The sequence below is a fragment of the Cynoglossus semilaevis genome, chromosome 12 (genome assembly GCF_000523025.1).
Source record: "Cynoglossus semilaevis isolate Cse_v1.0 chromosome 12, Cse_v1.0, whole genome shotgun sequence".
Taxonomy (NCBI): domain Eukaryota; kingdom Metazoa; phylum Chordata; class Actinopteri; order Pleuronectiformes; family Cynoglossidae; genus Cynoglossus; species Cynoglossus semilaevis.
Window position 1 is genome coordinate 8,229,341 of NC_024318.1, and position 20,842 is coordinate 8,250,182.

At 39.5% G+C, this 20,842-nt stretch overlaps 2 protein-coding genes and 1 long non-coding RNA gene across 3 annotated transcripts; 2 read left to right on the forward strand and 1 right to left on the reverse strand.

The window, feature by feature from the left end:
- Positions 1 to 1,354: 1,354 nt before the first annotated feature.
- nkx2.3 (NK2 homeobox 3) lies at positions 1,355 to 4,585 on the forward strand. The gene is made up of 2 exons (XM_008321870.3): positions 1,355 to 2,524; positions 3,614 to 4,585. Exons 1-2 carry the CDS (start codon positions 2,122 to 2,124, stop codon positions 4,258 to 4,260), a joined length of 1,050 nt encoding a protein of 349 aa, XP_008320092.1. The 5' UTR covers positions 1,355 to 2,121; the 3' UTR covers positions 4,261 to 4,585.
- Positions 2,366 to 15,832, reverse strand: LOC112487863 (uncharacterized). The gene is made up of 3 exons (XR_003051357.1): positions 15,446 to 15,832; positions 15,065 to 15,122; positions 2,366 to 2,496 (listed from the first exon to the last, which is right to left on the reverse strand). It is a non-coding gene; the product is annotated as an uncharacterized LOC112487863 (long non-coding RNA).
- nkx3.3 (NK3 homeobox 3) lies at positions 8,407 to 11,015 on the forward strand. Its single transcript, XM_008321880.2, has 2 exons — positions 8,407 to 9,194; positions 9,403 to 11,015. Exons 1-2 carry the CDS (start codon positions 8,939 to 8,941, stop codon positions 9,951 to 9,953), a joined length of 807 nt encoding a protein of 268 aa, XP_008320102.1. The 5' UTR covers positions 8,407 to 8,938; the 3' UTR covers positions 9,954 to 11,015.
- Positions 15,833 to 20,842: the final 5,010 nt, after the last annotated feature.

Sequence of the window (20,842 nt, forward strand, 5' to 3'; positions counted from 1 at the left end):
TAAGAATGATTGACATGAAAATAGAAAAACTACAGATTTGGAATGTTTTTTGGGAAATGTAATAAATTACGTATTTACGGCAATTAGGTGCGTTTTTGATTAAAATAAAAGTACCGGGATTAAATACAGGTTTAAATTTTTAAAATTATTTTTTAAAATAGATGAAAATAATTGTTTTTCAAGACAAATACCTATAATTAAACGAACGAAATAAAATATTTCTCTATATTTTTTAATTTATCCAAACTGCAAAATTACTCATAGCATTTTAATCCCAGATTACAGCTGCAACGTAAGATTAAAACACTACAGAAAAAGAACAATAATAAAAAATACATATATATAAATAAACACATACGGTCAAGATAAATACTTTATAATAGGTATATCTTTGATTATTGATTAACAATCATTGGTCTTTTAATTATATTAATTAATAATTGGGGTTATTTTTGAGACTCAGTTAGATTTTTATCTTTTTTATTTTATTTATATATTTATATTGATGACACTTGTTATATGTGTCCTGTCTTTCTCACTGACGATGTGCATCAAAACGCAAATTAAAAAAAAAACCTATCGGACATCTCCCGTTGATTCTTATCTGTTGCCCCCTGGACCCCCACGACCACCACCACCTCCTCCACCTCCACCTCTCTCTCCTTCATGCTGTCACACTCCACTTACTGGTTTTAAAGGCAGAGGAGTCCGGAGGGAGGAGGTGGCAGACACAGACTGCTGTCCTAATCTAAACAGCTCCTAATCTAAACAGCGCCGCGGTGATGGTTGATGGTGAGCGGATGAGATTATGTTCACATGCTCTTCTTTTCTTTCCACACGGTTTAGGAGCAATGGGCCTTCAGAGGCTGGCGCCTGCACTTGGCCAAAGAAAGGAGAGCGGAGACAGAGGTGTCCCGTTTCACTGCTGCGGAAGAAGACGCCCTGAAGAAAGGAGGAAAAATAGTTTAATTTATGAACCTAGATTGTGCCCATCATGAAGCAATTAAAATTAAAAAATATATAATATATAAATATATATAATATAAAAGTGTGATAGATTATGTTATAGTATTTTGTCATTCTTATTCTTTAATCATTTATATTAATAATAATAAATATTAATAATGGTGGCTCTAATCGTATACTACTACTATAGTACTGCTACTATAGCAGTAACATTTATAGTGGTGGTTGTATTACTATTAGCATCATCATTACACAGGATGTCTAGTCACACGTCGGTAAACATAAATAAATAAATGTTTGTAATCTCAAAACTCTTCCCTAAATTAAAAGAAAAAAACCCAACTAATTCATTATATTTAAATCCCAAACTCTCTGTGTGTTTGTATCTCGTTTCCCACCGTCCAGACAGATTATCTTATCCATGTATTTCCGAGGCAGGAAACAAAGATATGGCTAATCTTAAAAAGAGACACAGTGATGATGGCAGGAGCTGAGAGCTTTTTGGGGACCATTAGAGACGAGACGCAGTTTAAACAGATAAAACCACCACAAGTACCACGGCCAGGACCCGCCTCGAGGCTGTTTACTCTGTATCATGATAGGAAATGTAGACTTTTCTGTGCTGTTTACTCTGGGTTTTCACTGCCGAGAACGGTAAATGGAAATAGTCGGACATTTAACGACTAAAATAAGTGGTTGAAAATGACCAATGAATGATGAGAAAAGGATAAATAGAGAATACAGAGAGAGAGAGAGAGGCAGAGAGAGAGAGAGAGAGAAAGAGAGAGAGAGAGAGAGAGACGTCACTAAACGGGAGAGGTCAACGTCTTAGCTGATCCAGCTCTTTCTGTATTCAGCCAACCAAACAGGATCGACCTCTCTCTCTCACTCACTCTCTCTCTCTCTCTCTCTCTCTCTGTCGCTCTGTCTGTCTCTCAGCCCTGCGGACTCAGACAGAGGGATGTCACAGCTCAGAGAAAGACAGTCCTCCTCGGTCTGCATGACAAACCAGCCCGGCGCGACCATTCTTCACTTTTACGCACAGAATATTCTATTACGCACGAGTCTCTGGCTTCTTGCACACACACAGGCCCGAGACACGTCGGTCCGATTTTGGAGCCGTAACTCTCCGATCAATCGGTTACCTCCCCGCTGATGGTGATAATGCTCCCCAGTCCGGTCCTGACTTCCTCCACCACGCCTTTTTCTGTAAAGGACATTCTGAAGTTAGAGCTGCAGCAACAATCCCAGCAGCACCAGCTCCAGTTCATCTCCTGCTTCGGTCTCTCCGGTGCTGCGCCGTCGCAGTCAGACGCAGCCCGGCCGAACAAGACCAGCCGTACGCACTCGCCTCCCTCCTGCATGCTGGCAGGCAGGGACAGTCCTAGTCCTCTCAGCTCCGGGCTCTCAGAGACCCAGGACAGGATGTCCTACCTCAGCGCCATGACGGTACCGGAGCGGCTGGCGGGCTCCGGTTTGCCCGTGGAAATGTTCGGCATCCCGGCGCACACCCAGTCCGTGGAACTGAGGCTGGAGAGTGAGCAGGAGGAGCAGGACAGTGAGTACAGAGAGTTATCACTATTATTATTTATAGTCATTGTAACTGCAGTAATATAACGCTGCAGTGTTTATTTAAAATAGTCTTCTTCATTATGAAATATGAAGGAAAAGTAAAGACATGTATTTACAAATCAATAAGAAAAAGACAAATAAATATGTCACCAATGATTCAGCATCCTGTTAATATTTGACTTATGACCATAATATCCAGAATTCATTTTCTCTCTTTATAAAATAATACAATATTTTCTGTATTTATTCCTAAATAAGAAGGTGGAGAAATAGAAATTGAAACATTGGCCTGAAGTTTAAAACAATCCAATAATGGTACGTGAATTAAAGTAATATATAAAGGAGGTTTTTTGGTTCACACAAGGACAACAATTACTTTTTCGAAATTTGATCGTTTTGCTAAAAAAGGAAAAGGAAAATCACAGCCTTAATTGTAGATATGATTTTCAGCTGCAGAAAAAAAATATCAGTAAATATGTTACATTCTGCAGCATCATCTGCTCTGTCCTTTAAAACTGTCATTTCTAACCTGGAGACCAGATGTCATTTTTGTTGGGCCTAAAACGAGCAGGTGTTTCTTTAAAAAAAATACATGTATTTTTCAAATTTGTTTTGGTAAAAGTTCTCAAATAGTTAGTAATAAATATTATAACAATACATATAAGGCCACTTGGATTTATTGTGTTAAACGGCTCCTTACTAATGGATAGATTAATAAACAAATAGTAGTTATTATTGGTTATTATATTATATTTGTTAATTTATTTATTACATAAATACATTAACAAATATAAAATAATAATATAAAGGCTGTTAACTTATTTGAACAGGTGGGAAATAAAAGATAATCTTTGATGACTAATAATTGATGTGTGATCATTTATCCATGCAACATTATATATGTATAAATGTATTAATTAATGGGTATTTTTATGTTTATTTTTATAGCTATGAAAACATGTATGGTTTGGTAACACCGGTAACATGTAGATATTAGAATATCAATAACACATTAATTGCAGAGCCCGTATGCTGTGGTTACAGTTTTTATAGTTCTCTGTTGTCCTGCCCGCAGACATCTGCGGTGTTTTGCGCAACAACTGCGAGGATACAGACTCGGACAAACCCGCCGCCAAGCAGCAGAGAACCAGGCGGAAACCGCGCGTCCTCTTCTCCCAGGCTCAGGTGTTCGAGCTGGAGCGACGCTTCAAGCAGCAGCGCTACCTGTCCGCCCCGGAGAGAGAGCACCTGGCCAGCTCCCTGAAGCTCACCTCCACCCAGGTCAAGATCTGGTTCCAGAACAGGAGGTACAAATGTAAGAGGCAGCGGCAGGATAAGACTCTGGAGATGGCGGGACATCACCACCACCACCACCATCATCATCCTCCCCCGCCGCCCAGGAGGGTGGCCGTGCCGGTGCTGGTGCGGGACGGCCGGCCCTGTCTCACTGGATCCCAGAACTATAACTCCTCTTACACAGTGGGTGCTCCAAACCCGTACAGCTACACGTATCCACCCTACAGCTACAACAGCTCGGTGTACACCAACACCTACTCCTGTACTTACTCCGCTTTACCCGCTCTGCCGCCCAGCTCCACCACAGCGAACGCCTTTGTGAACATGAATTTGGGGAACTTTGGCGCACAGGCGCAGAGCCAGGCTCCCCAAGGACCGGTGGTCGCACCCTGTCAGGGAACTCTGCAGGGCATTCGAGCCTGGTGACTTGATACGTGGGCAGAAACGCAACTGGGGGATATTTTTCCGGTTTGGATGACTGGATCCAAGTATGCAATTCCAAAACAATTTGGTGCAAAGAGTGAACGATTCACTGAACATCTCCAGGAGGCGCAAACTGCTGCTGTGATCTAACGGACAGGAACCGACAGAGTCAAATCCCGTTTTGTCCCTTTACTCTGAGCCACACAGATGTAGGAAACACACTGCAAACCTGCTGTTTAGTATTTGACTGCGTTGACTGTTGTCGCTGGGCAGAGACTGATTGACCTGTTGTTCATGTGCGACAGACAATAAAGTGCGTTTTGGACAATTTATACTGACTTTATTGTAAGATTACACTGGTATAGTATTAGTCCAACAAAGGCCCGGTCATTTAATCCAAAATTAAACAAATCTATTTTAGAAAGCAATGTATTTAAGGGAAAATAAATAAATAAAACCGACCTTGACGCAATCCATCAGGCATCACACAATGGATTTTTAAAATCTAAAATACATGGACGTTTCAAAAACTTCACCAGATTTGAACAGTTTGGATACGTTGACACATTTGAAGAGTTATTATAAAATTCTTGTGTTAAAATTATGACTCCAGCGTCAGTTCAAGGAGGGGAAAAATGGCCTTGTTGCCCAATTTGGTTTGGGTTTAAAACAAAAATAATATCAAAACAAAGAAAAAGTATTTTTGGATGAGTTTACGGACGGACGTCGCTCCCGAAATATCCGTTAAATTGTAGTTTTAAAACCGTTTGGATTAGAAACTCATTTAATTCATTTTATCAAATATTTTACTGTTTTTCTTTGTGTAAAAATATAACATTAAAACAAAAAAATTGAAATACAAAATGAAATTAAAAGACAGAAGGAATAATGTCCTGTGATTGAAGTGTGTGTACACGTGTGTGTGAGTGTGTGTTCAACTGATTTAACTAGACTCCTGGGAACACGAGGTAAAGATTATTGTAGATTCAGTGTCAGATTAGAGTTCGAGTCAGGATTAAGACACGGTTTATGTCTGTGTTAGTTAAGGTTATAGGTTAAAGGGCTACAACATGAATTATGTCTGTGTGAAGTATGTGGGTGTACTCTTTAGTACTTCTTTATTTACTGCACAGTAGAACGAGTTCTGGAAGTATTACTGAAAATTTAGGTCATGGACTAATGGATACAAACAACGTCGAACCAACGCTATTTTCTTTCTAAATATTTGATTAAAGTTGTGGTAAAAAATCGAGTTAAATTATGCTCAGTTTTGGGTAAAAAACTGTTATGATTAGAATTAGGTTTGACTTTTACATTAACCTGTAAAGTTGTCGTCATCACGCACAAATAACCGCGTGTGTATTTTCGCGTACAGCTAGAAAATACTAGCGATCAAACATAGAAACACATTCATTAGAACTGTCATTTTTTATCTCTCAAATATGTATTTCCCGTCCTCTCACATCGTTTTGCAGCCAAAAAAAAATACTTTTTTTCTTCTTCTTCATTTTTCTTGTGAGAAAGCTTCTCGACGACATTGGACTTTTGAGACAAGAAGCAGAAACAGAGAGCATTCAGAGAGTCGGGAATCACAGACGGACATTAACCAGACAACGACCGACATCCCCGGGATGCACAGACAGACGAGACTCCCAGAACCTCGAGTGGAGGATAAATATACACTGAAGAATATTCTCCTGCCTGTAACAACCGCATGTAGCAGTAATAATAATATAATAATAATGTAATAGTACTACTACTACTAATAATAATGATAATAAAGTATTATTTAAAATATTATAAAAATAATAAGTATTATTATTATTAATTTATTGTTAAATTGCTATTGGTTACAGTATATAAACGATATTGTCGATATGGTAAAGGTGAGTTTTTTTTCCGTTTTTTTAAATAAAGACCTTTACCCCCCAAACCTGCTCCGACACTCAAGACACTTGTAATGGAGATGAATGGCAGTGTTTGTCTGCACTCGCTGCCCCACCGGCCACTTCCCTTGGCTACTGCGCTGCCGGTGTGGCACATACCTGGTGTCAGCTCTAAGTGCTGCACAGTCACAAGTGTAAATAGAACTGGCGACAGGACGGCGATGCCTGAGGAGGCAGCCGGGGCCAGAGCTGCTCTGACAGCCGCAGCAGAAGCAGCAGCAGCAGCAGCAGCAGCAGTGATCTCTATCTCCTGCATCTGCTTCTTCTTCCAAAGATAGCACAGCCCGGCTCATCGCTGAGCAAGGCGTGGAGTTTCCCAAAACAAAATAAGTCTCCAGTGGCAACCACTTAAGGAGCTCACAAAAGAATCGGACGCCAAATATAGAGAAGAGAAAGAGCCTCCTCGGGGTCCCTGCTTCAACAGGGCACTGGATGGAGGTTTTTTGGGGATTGCTAACGCAACTATATATTTTTATTTTTACATTACAATAAGGGACACAATCATTTAGAAACTAAACTAGTTTCTAATAAAACAATTCGAGATACCCGCAAGATAAAATTCCTAAAAATAAACGCCGTACTTAATGACTGAGGTTTTGGCAAGAATAGAGAAAGTTCAGGCTTGTTGCAGTGGCGGTTCTACAGGGTGGCACAGGAAGTCAGCTGTGACCAGAAAACATATCTTACAAACTCTGTTCCCACACGTTTTGAAGGTCATGTAAAAAAAAATTCGCGTTAAAATATTTTTTTAAATACCAATGACATCTGCACAGAATTTTAATCTCTACCAATTATCTTAATTATTGTAGTTTGAAAATAATTTATTTTTTCTACATTTTTACATTTTTCTTCAACTGCGATTAAAATAGACGCGAATAAATGACTTCGAGTTCCTGAGGGAATTAAACTCTTAACAGAGCTGATTTATTTCTGTAGTGACTTTAATTTGGACCTGACACAACAGGGACTCGTCTCAGACTCATGACTCGTTAAATTATTTTTCAATGACTTGAAATCGGAAGTGAAACCTAAAAGGGACTCTTCTCTACTGAGCTCAAAGTTTCTCTTCAGTGACTGAAATCAAAATTACGACCTGATTAAAAATGTGCTTGTTGACTTTAAACACCACAGCTTCCTTTGCAACTCTGAAAAAAAAAAATTCTTCTCCCCGAGCCTTATATTTGACACTGGTGAAAGGCGATATTCAATGTCGGTAAAAAGCAGACCACAAATATGTATCAGAGAGACACTTTCAACAGGCAGACGTCAATCACAACAACACCCACAGCAGCTCACCAACAGATCTGAGCATACGACGATATCACACTAGTTCAACCAAAGTGAATGAGCAACATTTCAACCCCCCCCCCCTCCCCCCCCCTCACACACACACACTCCCTCCTCCTGCAAAACAAAGAGACGTCTCTGTTTAGTCGGAGGAAGAAAACAAAGCAGCACAGAGCAGACTGATCAGTGCATCTGTCACCACCGAGCCTCACTGCAGGGAAACAGGCCTCTTGGTTGCGTAATTAGTGTGTGTGTGCGTGTGTGTGTGTGTGTGTGTTCATGTAGGTGAGAGATAGAGCTAGATATAAAAGAAGAAAATAAAGACTGAATGTGAAGTATCTCTCTGTCCATGTGCGTGTGTCAAAGTAAGAGGACGAGTCGTGAATTTACAGAGTGTGTGTACGTGTGTCAGAAAGAGAGAGAAGAACAGAGGGAGGGGGAGAGGGGGGGGGTAAAAGACAATATATGGGAAATTGCTGAGTGAGTGTTTGTGACTGTGTCTGACAGAGAGGGGGGAGAGAGAGGGAGAGAGGGAGAGAGAGAGTATGTGTGTTATACAGAGAGAAAAATAATCTATAAAGTGTGTGTGTTTGTGTCATAGAACATAAGGATATAAATCGTATGTTTCTGTGTCAGAAGAAGAAGAAGAAGAAAAAGTAAGGAGAAAATATATGAGAACATAAAGTCTGTGTGTGAGCGCAGTCGATAGGGTTTTATATTTCTAATAAGACCACGCGGCGGCGCTACTTACTTGCCTGTGCGTCAAGGCTGTGATTATAGCTACACTATCCCCGTCACTCAATTATGTTTAAGTTAAAAAGTTTCGCAGCTTTCATAGCGTTCTGGTTATTTAAAAAAATAAAATAAAATAAATTTCATAAGGAAATTAGAAAAAATAATTTGATGTAAATTTTAAATAATATGTTTCATCTTTACAAGACGAAGACGCAGTGAAATGTTTTTGGACTAAATACCAGGTAAAAAAGGGGTTCCAGGGTAAGATGTGTGGAAAACAATGCGTTTTTACGCACGAATCCAGTCTTTACGCACGGGCTTTTCTGAATGAAGAAATATTCTATCAACAAGCAGATACTGAAACAACTAGTTTGAGCTCATTTCCGTTTGATATGATTGAAAAACAATTCCATGAACGGTTGCTTCTCAAACAGATTCCCAGCAGAGACTCTGCTGAAGCTGGGCGGTGCGAAGGAGGGAGTGGACGGAAGAAAGAGCGCAGAGAAGATAACTGGAGCTGCTGCTCCTGCCGCTGCTTCTTACGGGTTTCCTGACAGACTTGACAGGTCCTGACGTGAAGTGTTCATTAGCCGCCTGAACTCTGCACACCGCAATCGAATTACAGTGATTAACGGCGGCGGAAGCTGTGAGGACTATCATCACTTTCTGCCACTTTCTCCATGAACGACTTGTGTCTGCTCTGAGTTTTAATTATGACCTTAACGTTTTCGTCCTTCTCCATTAAAGACATCCTCACCGGACGGGACTGCCCGGGTAGAACCGTCCGTGACACACAGATTTGCGCAAAAGAGAGCAACTTCTGCGGTGCTCAAAACGGTGGAAGCGACCCTGATGTGTGTCGTCAGGACACAGGGGAAAAAAGCATCCAGACGGAGAGACATATCCAATCTGATGATTCAAGTGGAGAGGAGGTCAAGGAACGAGGAACCAAACAGACAGACGGTCAAGGTGAATCCATTATTATTATTAGAAAGAACTTCCTCATCGAAATAGTGATGTATTTTATGGAATTATATAAAATAAGTAATTTGAATTCATTCTTATTGTATGTGTTTTATTTTAACTTGGATTTATATGAGTAAACAGAATAAACGTACATTCTAGTTACGATTGACTTTTTAAGCTGTGCGTAAAACCTCACGCCTTATCCTCTCAGACTGTGGCAGTGTGGACTCGCATGACCCCCAGAAAACTGTGGTAGATTTCATAGAAGACGGATGTCACCACTGCCGGGACTCGAGCAGACGTCCATCCGCCCGAGGTCAGGCCCTGACCGTCACCAAAAAGCGCTCCAGAGCGGCCTTCTCTCACGCACAGGTCTGCGAGCTGGAGCGTCGCTTCAGCGCACAGCGGTATCTCTCAGGCCCGGAACGGGCGCACCTGGCTGTGGCTCTGAAGCTGACCGAGAGTCAGGTGAAAATCTGGTTCCAGAACCGCAGGTATAAAACCAAACGGCGGCAGAAGACGGCCGAGCTGCTGTCCTGCTGCACGGCAAAGAAAGCAGCAGTAAAGGTCGTGGTGAAGGACAGACAGACGCAGTTTTACCATCACTACTCACCCATGACTGTGCCAGTGTTCCACACTCACCCACTGTCTCCTACATACACTACTGCTGTCCCCCACGGGACATGGTGTCCACACGGACCGGTTCAAGCAGCGCACACCGCAACAACAAGAGACTTTTATTTACCAAAATATTTTAGATGACACTTTTCACTTCACAATCAAAATAAATCACAGTGAAACTGCACGTGTGTACGCTGTAAATGGTCATTACATTGAATTAATCTCTCAATTGTTGATTTAGTCAGAAAAATAATGATTATTGAACCTTTTTTTATTTTATTTTATTTTTTTTGATATTTTGACGTTGCTGTGAGAGTCGATTTAAAAACCTGGTTGTGATTTTTTTATTATTATTATTCAGAACTCATTGGTGTGTATTAACCTTAACATTCCCCTAAAACTGTGGAATATTAAAGGGTTATATTCCAGCCCTGCTTTTAATGCTGTAGTTATAGTTCAAGGAGTGACACGTCACTCGTTAAAGCATCACGTTTTAAGAATAACTTTTTTTCAATCTCACTTTCAGAAGAATCCTTAGGTCAGTTGACCTTCTGTGCTCACACAACTAAACTTTTTCCCCATAGTTTTTCATTTCCAGATTTTCCAAATATCACAATAAATTAATCTCCACCATTAATATGTTTTAAAAAAGGTGAAAAAAATACAATCCAATAAATGTACGTTTGCTTTAAGCAACGCTGAAAGGGTTCTATGTTTTTTTTTGTGTGGCTTTAAGAAATGACTGTTATAATGCTGTGTATTTTTGTATATAATTTAAATGCGGCCTCGTCGTAGGAGTTAACCAATCAGATAGCAGGACTTGGTCTTATGTTTAACGGAACATTTTTATAATGAAACTCTTTAAAATAAGTTTGGTTCAACATTTCTAAAAAGTACAGCCATTGTGGCCAGTTTTACATTTCACCATTTATTTAACTTGAAAGTCATGTTATATTTACTTAATTTATAATCCGTAAAACCAACGCGACATATCTATTTGTTTTAGTTTCACACAACTGTTAATAACAAACAGGGTTTTTAGGAACGGGCAGACATAAATATTATGTTTTTATTTTTACCATTATACTTGAAGAATTAAGGGAATACATGTATTAATTTTAAGTCCCAACCTGTAATAATGAAGTTGTTTTCCTACAAAGGTGAGTCATTTGTTCCAGTGAATGTAAACTGTGTGAAAAAAAAAAGCCCGTCATTTGTTCCAGTGAATGTAAACTGTATGAAAAAAACAAACATTGTTTTTGTTGTGGCCTAAATAAGCTGTTGTTTCTCTGCATGGCTGAGGACTGTCATGGACATCAGTGATGCTACAGGTTAAAGAGCGGTCAGAATGTGAACAGGACACGTGCAAACACACCTGAGTGGATGCTGTTATAAAAAAAATAAACCCACTGCATGCCAACGGACAGGTGATAGGGATCAGGCAACGCAGACAACAGATTCTGTGTTCGTGGATTTCACTGTTGCACACGCCCGCCCAGTGTGTTGACATTACCTGGTCATCTACCATGTTCTGGTTTTATTTTTAAATTGGGTGCGTTTTCTAATCTCTGCTACATGATTCACAGGCGACCAATCGCCCGTGCAGCTGTTGCACCATCCCTCTCATTAATCATGCTTTGCTCAAATCGACAGCGCCCTCAGAACACAGCAGCGACACTTGATGGGAAAATGAAAACATAATTGTCAAAAGCCGCGGCTGCAGCTTTTCACGGGGCTTTTAACTGATTGCGCACTACGAGTACTTGTACTGTACTTGATTGTACAGTCGGTTGGTATTAAGTACCAGAACCACGTGGCATGACAGGAGCCTGCAGAAACACATCTGCCCCAGCCGATGGCAGAGATTGGAGGTTTCGTAATTGAGGCAATAGAGAGACAAAAGAAAAAGAGGAAAAAAAGAAAGAAAAGAAAAACGGTTCTGTGACGGTTGACTGTAATGTCATCATGCATCGCACTGTTAGTTATGTCTGAGTTAGTCCGTAGGAAATATTATTATTTGAAAACGATAGCACTTGAGCATCTGCATCATTACAGAAGAGGGATGTTCCTCACAACAAGCATCACTGTCCAACAGACACCTACCTCAGGTCTCATTCGTCACCTTTATCTAAACACCACTTAATGCTGTTCTAAGTGGTTGGCACTGTGCACGACATGCTCCTGGGCATGAGGAATATTATCTATCGAAACGAATGGCTGTAAATCTGCAGGGCACAAGTGAATCTAATTTTTAATGTTTTCATTTGCTCATAAAAACGAATCCCCCGATGACAGACATTCTAACAAAGAAACCTGGATTTTGGCCCAGAGGTCTATCACCTTGTATGAGATGATTATTCAGATGAGTGATTTCTGTCATCTGTCATGTTATTGTTATAAAAAATAACACAAATAAAGACACTGAATAAAAGGGAGATTTTTGGGGGTTTTTTTGCCAGGAAATTAAATTCAACAAGAGCAGCAAAAACCTTTCAACCATGATGGCAGTACAAAGAAGTACAAGATGAAAAGTCTAGATATCTGATTGTATTTTGAATCTGTTTTACTAGAGGACTGTGCCATTATGCTGTTAGCAAGTTGGAAATTTAGTGTGACAAATTATCACCCCTTCTCATCTACTATCTACTTATAACACTGGTCTGATGTGTCAGTCAGACTAAATCTGTTCGAACACAGCAAAGAGGCTAAAGAAACGCAAATTTCTCGGGAACCACAGGTTTCTGACCCCCTCGATTTGTGGATTATCATAATTCATCTTAATTCGTGACAGGCAGTATGTATTTTTTTTCTTTCAATATAAACTAAAAATGGAGAGAGACTTGAAGAAGATCTTTAAGTGTCTTTCTTCAATTCCTGTGAGTGTATCATTCTTGTGTTTAACTAAACAAGTCAAGATTTTATAAATGACATGACATTCTGTGGCCTTTAAGGTTGAATCCCACTGCTATCTAATCACTTCTGTTGCTCTTTCCTCCTAACTCATTGTTGTGTGTTCTTTCCTGCCTCCGACTTACAGTATTATATTTGGAGGCCTTCTTATTGTCCGAACAGAATAAGAATACACAACTGCAGGAAGTGGTAGTGAGACACAGGCCACTCACTCACACGGACTCAAAGGCCAACATACCAGACAAATGTGAAACCTGCCCTGTTTGTTGCACTACCTCACTATCACTACATCACTTTCAGGTTATAACCTTGTCACTGCTTTTTCTGCCTTCGTGGCGGGGAATGTGCTCCAGCCAGTAAACCACTGAGCCATCGTCTTACTGTGTGTGTAAATAGTAATGTTGGAGTATGTAAATATTATGAAGGGTTTGGTTTTATTTAATTTAAGTGCTTCAGCCTGAGTCGCCTCATAAAGACCAACAACAGAGAGAGAGAGAGAGAGAGAGAGAGAGAGAGAGAGAGAGAAAGAGAGAGAGAGAGAGCAATGTTTGTCCTTGTCTCAGAACAATCATCTGCAACAACTACCAGGACTTTAGAGAGAATTACAAGACAGACTAAAATAGACCTTTTTAATGCTACTGTCGTTGCAACAGATCATCTACTCTTGTGTTTGTTTTTGTTGCAGGTTGCTCGTTTGTGAGGAATGCATTGAAGGTGGGGCCGTGGCAGTTCTTAGCGAATCCATTATAGGCTACCATGTAACGATACTCATCTATTTTCTATTGTATTGAGTATTTTTACAGCTTCTGAGCAGCAGTTACGCAAAGCATTTCCGATGCGTCACTTGTCTAGGGATTATTTTTCTCAAGGGCTTTACTGGTTCAAACAAAATATCAAAGTCACAAGTACAAAAATTAAAGATCATAGCTACTGTACCTTTGGGGTTTGGTCTGCAAAAGTACAAATATGTTTGAGCTATAGTCTTCGTTCAAACAACAAATCCATTTGAAAATATAGAGAAAGATATCAACAGAAAAAACATGTTATTAATGGGCAAAAAGTAACTTTAAAACTGCCAATCAACAGTCATTGGAGAAACAACTTAAAATAACAGCGGTTTTTATGCACTGGGAGACACAGTGTGAAGATGGTGTTAATGCATTAGCCCTCAGTGGACACAGGGCAGGACTCAGGAAGCAGAAAGGTCATGGTTAATACCTCTGTTAAAAGACAGATCTGCTTCCCTTAGACCTCTCTTTTTTTTCTCTCTCTCACTGTCAGCCCCTCTCTCTCTCTCTCTCCCTCTCTCTCTCTCTTCTATTCCACCGTCTCTAACTCACACAAACACATTTAAGGCAGATAATCCTACCTAGAGGACACTTAGGGATTCTTCCACAAACTATTAGCAGATAGCACCAGCGCATACACGTAGGAATGTAAACATTTACAGTAAAGCAAAAAGACATTAACTCCCCTTGGGTAAAATACATTCATCTAACACACAACCACAGCACAGGCTCTCTCTCTCTCTCTCTCTCACACACACACACCCTGTGTATCACACCTTTAAATCCTACACAAAATTGAAACTGTACCATGTGTTCATCCCTGCAGTGTTTGTGTTTGTCAGGTCGATAAAAGAAACAGCAGAAGATCTGATGGAACTGTTTGCTCCTGAAGTCAGATCACTCAGTGTAAACAGTTCTTCTTGACAGCCCTTGGTATTTAGTCTCAGGCAGAGCAGAGGAGAGGGGAGCCAGCAGCTATATTTGTGACCCTGTGGTCACAGCAAAGAGAGGCGCTGATCCCAGGTTTGTGTTTGTCAGAGCAAGAGCAGGGGTCATGACGAGGATTAGAAAGAACAGAGAGTGTGTGAGAGAGAGATGAGCCCACCAGGAAAATCCAAACTTTAGAAAAACAGGGCCATTTTTGGAGCCGCAGTAACCACAGCTTTTGTATGTGTGATGGATAAGGCAAGAAGTGTAGTTGTAAGGAACTGGAAACTGGAATCCAAAGATTCAGATTTTAAGCTCCTTAGTTTGAAGAAAGCTAAATGAGACAGCACGCGTAATAATAATAATATTAATTATATTTACTTTAGTTAGACGTGTGGGCTTCAGTGTGCAGTAAAGTCCGTGCTCTGCTTAACTGCACAGGTTTTTGTGCCTATCTTATACAGTAAGCCTTTCCTACTCAGATCTCTACATCAGTGATTCTTAAACCTTTAACACAGACATTTCACACAATGCCATCAGAATTCCAGGTGACCCCAAAGTTGAACACAGCCATAGAGAAAGATAATCTGTTACCAATGAGAGCTCACATTAATACAAAAACCTTACCTTGTTGTCATTGTTGCAGGATGGTGTGATGAGGACGTCCACACGGCACAGTGTTGACCTGAGGAAATGAAAACAGTGTTTACTACCTTTCAATGTTTCTATGTAACTACACCAAGAATAAAAAATGGGCTAAAAAAAAGAAAATTAAACAACTTTTTGTGTTTCCTTGGCAGTTCTTTGATTGCAAATGTCAGATTTTTTAGACTATCTAATCAACAGTGAAACCTTAAGTGTCTTTCCCAGGGACACACTGGCATGTAGGTGAGCAGAGATCACCACAGGACATCTGGTCTGGTAAACTGAGATATTTTTAATTTGAATAATCTCAAAAAATATTAAAAATGATGTGGGGAAGATGAACGTTTGTAATACATGTCTCACCCCTTCACACACATCTGCCGACGCAGCCTGTGTGTTATTTGCTGAGGCCCCCGTTCACCATAGATGGACAGGAAGTCCTTCAAGCTGATACATTTCCTTCCTCAGACTCCTCTCCGCTCTCATGTCTCCCACACATACATGCTCAGACGGACACATACTCCTCCAGAGCAGCTGCAGGAGAATCCAAATGTTTTAATTAGTGTTGATAAGCAGAGACAAGGAGACAGCATTGAGGAGGCTCCTATCAGTAAGCTGATAGTGAAACTACTCAGTCTCCACTTCTGGACTCTCAAAGTTCTTCTGTCCTCCTCTTCCTTCAGGACGCGTCCAGAGTGTCCAAGGATGAACTCAGACCTGACTAAAAGCAACTCTCAACATGTTTTTAAAAAAATGAAAAAGTTATAGTTAAAAGAACTTTGAGTTATTATTGTTCATACATACAACCGAAATCTAACTATATATACAAATATACAATTGTTTGGGTCATGTTTAAGAATGTTGATTGATTACAACGAATCATGATTCATTTCTGATTTATTACTGTTAATCATTACATTATGATTCAATTATTACTGCACAGATGTCCTGTGATTAATCAGAATAAAATGTTACATTTCTTGACAGCCCTAAAACAAATCACTGCTAATCACTGCCTCTCACTGAAACCACTTTGGACAAGTGTTTTAAACAGAGTCGGTGTTCGTGTTGTCGGCCTCTAGAATGAATGGTCCACAGAGTTTTCACCAGACCAGTTTGTGCTGACTACGCTCGGGGGGCAATGCAGTTAAGCTCCTTTGACAGGATGGAAAGACAGCTCTGGTTTCAAGATCAAGTTCAAAGAGCAGGAGGCCTGTTTCTCCCTCAGCGTCCCTGACTGCACCTGCGTCGCCTCGAACACACAGACACAGAAAAAAAAGAAAGAAAGGAAAGAAATCCTGCATGACATCCACAGCCAACTTTCATTTGGGTCTGTGAATTGTGAGTATCTTTAGTTGATTGTCTGCATAAAGTTCAATGACGTCTCTTACCTTTTCAAGAGATTTATCATAACATTTGTGACGGTACTGCGTAGTTGCAACCCTCCGTGACAGCGATGCAGTTTCTTTTGGATCTGCCCAAGGTTTTAACTCCCACTAATATCCCATCTTTAGGACCTACGATACAGACACAGTATCACTGCTTATTAACAACCACAAACAACCCTGAAAACGTAAATATATGTCGTAGCCTCCAGTTCAATGCAAGTCATGCATGACGTCTTTTCATGTATTTAAAAAGTCTTCAAAATTCACACACAACAAAGACGCCTTTTTGTGTTGTGTTTTAGAATCTCATTTAGTACAAAGAGAACAGACAAAACAACTTTCTTTGCCATCATCTTCACACAGAGCACACAGGTGTGTGAGTGTGTGTGTGTGTTTAAATGTACTGGTACCAAATTGTTGGGACATGTTCATATGCAAATGTTCTGGGACCGATTCCTTAATTTGACTACCTTTTCTGCTGTCCTACCAAAAGGATTTAGCTTATTATACTGTATTATACATCTTTGTATGTGATGTATGCTGTTTTTAGGCTTACTGTAGTGATAATGTTTTTGACTAAATGGTGATTTTTAAACTACTCACATTTATGTCATCGTTTTATTATACCTGATCACGGTATGTCTGTGGTGCTTTTAGAAAAGATGATGAAATTGGGGCTAGTCTTAAAGATAGTCCCTACAAACTAATAACATTGGTAGTGTGTGTGTGTGTGTGTGTGTTAATGACCCTGTTAGTGGCAGTAGAAAGAATGTCTCCTCCTCTACAGATTTTTCTCCCAAGTGATGACAGAAGCTGGATCTCCCTCCTGCAGCCTAAATTCTCCACCAGACAGTAGCATGTGAAATACTTTAGCTCTAAACAAGAGCATTGACTCTATGTGTTTTTAAAATATTCTTTGATTTCTCCTTACATTTTGCTGAGAGCATCTTTTATGTAAAAAAAGAAACTAAACTAAACATAGGTGCAGTCCATTCCAAATCTCTTGTTTTGACTCCACACATATAAATACACCAATTATTTACACATAACAGAAGGCTGTACTAATTACAGTAATTAGCTTAGTGTACCAGATCTGGTCTGTTAAAGATTTGACAGTAGCAAGTCGCTAAAGGTTAGCAGATAATTATAATATACTTAGATATACTCAGTCTACGTTTTTGTACAAAATCCTGCAAAAGCATGACATATCATGACATTGTATCAATCCAATAAACTTGTTGTCAAAATATTGACAGGCAAAAAATGCCTAAAGGTTGGAGACACACTCCCTCCTCCTCTATTCTGGTTCTCCAGTCCACTGCCCTGTGGAGCCATATTGAAATAAACAGCAACCATTACAAAGCAGCTCCTTCACCCAGGAGCATGGGATTACAACCTGCATGTTATGAGCTACACAGAGAGCCCACGTTCACACCTCATTAATAAACTGCTGGCAAGAATGTGATAGATTGGATGTCCAGGCATAATCCCGTATCACTCTGTAGTTTATACTGAGTGGTCAGGTCACGGTTTCAGTCAAAGAATGGCAGGAGATCTGATGAGAGAAGCAACAAAAGAGACATAAATCCACAGGGAGAGAGGGTGAGGGACTGGGAGAAAGTTGTGTTGCAGGACCTGAGTCCTTCAGGCATTCACATTCCTAAGTGTCCGTGGTGTGTGTGTGCGTATGTGTGTGTGTAAGAAGAGGCGAAATACATCCTTCCTTCCACAGGTGCTTGTTGTAAGGGGCTATAACCAAAGGCTTGAGTTTCCAAAACAGGGACTGACACTAACACACAGGGGGATTGTGTGCAAGTGCCGGCTCTTTATTAACACATACGGATTAATATGACCATAAAAATGTGTAAACGTGACCAAATCAGAGAGAATGATGAGGAACTGCTGCTAATACAGTTGATCTATGTTCTGTTTGGTTACCAGGCAACAGCAATTCATCACATATACATCAGCACAGCCACTGGGTAAATACCCTCCATGAGCTGTGACTGACAGAATGACACCGACCTGCTATGCTTTCATCTCCATATCACCAAGTGTATAGTTTTACAGGGTGATTTAATTTTACCTAATTATTTCTCAATAATCACATTTTTTAAATCAAATACCAGTATTTAGCACAAAAGCAAAGATTAGTGAGATACAAATATATAGGTGTATATATACAATTATAGATATATATATATGTCCATGTAGTATATATATATATGTATATGTAGTGTCTGTAACATGACTGTTATAGCTAACGTTAGCTTACATTACAGGCTTGAAGCGCCGTAGTGAAGTAAAACACTATGTTGAATTATTTACAAAGAGGTAGAACAGTTGTATTACTAAATCAGCAGGCGGAGGCTAAACACAGGGCAAATCTTAGTGCAAGAGACCTGCAGGTGACAAGATGGCAAGATTTGTCTTTATCATTATCCAATTACTGCTAAGATTGGCATCACACAGAAACCCTGAGAAGAATTAAACAGTAGAGTGTGTAATTTCAGGTCCAACAATAGCGTTGTGTTGCTTAAAAATTGATTTAAAAAAAATGAATAGAACAGCCAGGCGGTTTTATCCAGCCATCTTTTCAACACCTCTCCAAAAGGCTCCTGGCATATTTGACATCTGGCACCATTTTGAGTCAAAACTAAATTGGCCTACACTTAAAAAAATATGACAACTGAGATAGGGCCTCTTTGCTGATGAAGGGGGTGAGATAGGTTTGAAATTCCAATGTTCCGACATCCTTAACTGTAGAGTGGAGCCAGGTTTAGTTAGAGTTGTTTAACTCGACTCCTCTCAGACTGCTGACATCTGAAGTAGGCAGAATTAGTCTCTCAAGAATCCTCCTTGAGTTTTGTGATATAGTAATCCTAAAAGTTTAAATACAATTTGTTACTCTGCTACTGCCAAAATGTCATTCAGTCTAAAAATATCATATAAAAGTCTTACAGTTGGCTGCTGCATCTTATTCTTTGAAATGTTTTTAATTTAGCCCATCTATCGACATGTCATGTCCCGGCCCCAGGTAGCTTAGAGACTGAATGGATTATCAAAACACAGTCAGACACAAATACACAAATATGACATTCTGAGAGGCCACACATAACGCACACATGCTCGCAGAGATAGTGGTAAAAGAAAAAAAGAGTGATGGCTCATTAACACTCACTGTTTGAACAGGTGTTTCAGATGGGTGTGTGGCTGTGTTTATGTGGACGCTGAGGCAGAGGCTCTGTCACTTTTCACCACCATCCCTATGATGTGTACACACTGTGGCGTTGACCAGAGCAAAAGAGCCTAGATCTGAAATAAAGAAAAAATAGGCAAAAATGTTAAGCAAAAAAAACCCAAACAAACAAAAACAACCCCCAGAAGATAACATAAATATTCTAGAGAATTGAAATTTTGATGTTGTATCCATCTTCTGAATATAGCACATTTTTAAGACTTTAACCTTCTTTTCTTAAATTATTTATATATTATTATATATAAAATTAGGCCATTACTTCTTCAGTTTACATTTAATTCACCATTTGCAGCTAATCTTAACTTAATCCTTGAACATATTTTTAATTTTAGGGGGGAAATTTATCCAGATATGTTTTTTTTGGTCTGTAATAATCATTTTAATACAACTTTGCCAGCTTTAACTATGCTAACATTTCTAGGTAATTCTAAAGCTAATGGTAGCTGTTTTATCCAAACATCTTTTTGCTATTTTTTTTGACACAAATATTTCCTAATTTCTTCTGAAATTAATAATTTGTTGTCTTGTATCTTTTACTTGCTAAAACTCGTTATCCTAGCCTATCATGTAGCATTATACTATAAACAGTAATTCTACAAAACTCTTGGAGAACAAAAAAAAAATGCAAAAGAAAATCCTTAACATGATAAATTTCATAGATTTGTTAAAAGTTGAATATCAATTGGACTTTTTGAAACAGTTTTTAACAAAAACACTGTGGGGAATTCAAGCACATTATTAGGTAAGTGGAGGTCACTTTTCCATCCAACTCTTTTTCACCGCCTATTGTTAGCAAAATTTAGCTTATGCGTCATTAGCCAAGTTTGTTTCTTACCATTTGTGCGAATGCAACGTGTCCACACGTTCAAATTGTTTTCACTCTTGGAGGTCAGAGTTGAGACCTGCACCTGTGTTCAAGACAAAACAACTGTATCTTCCTGAAAATACATGCCTGGAAACACACAACTGCTTCTGACAGTACAACAGTGACTCAGACTCACTCCTTCGTAGATAAACACGTTCGGTTTTCTCCCCCAAGACCTTAGACGCAGGTTTTTCTTAATCTTCATGCTTCATTTACAAAATGAAAATTTAAAAAAAATTAGACAAAGA

Bases quoted from the DNA above. Each gene is read 5' to 3' on its own strand.
- nkx2.3 (XM_008321870.3), top strand. From the start codon at position 2,122: ATGGTGATAATGCTCCCCAGTCCGGTCCTGACTTCCTCCACCACGCCT. The intron at 2,525-3,613 runs GTGAGTACAGAG...TCCTGCCCGCAG, and splicing joins TGAGCAGGAGGAGCAGGACA to ACATCTGCGGTGTTTTGCGC.
- nkx3.3 (XM_008321880.2), top strand. From the start codon at position 8,939: ATGACCTTAACGTTTTCGTCCTTCTCCATTAAAGACATCCTCACCGGA. The intron at 9,195-9,402 runs GTGAATCCATTA...TTATCCTCTCAG, and splicing joins CAAACAGACAGACGGTCAAG to ACTGTGGCAGTGTGGACTCG.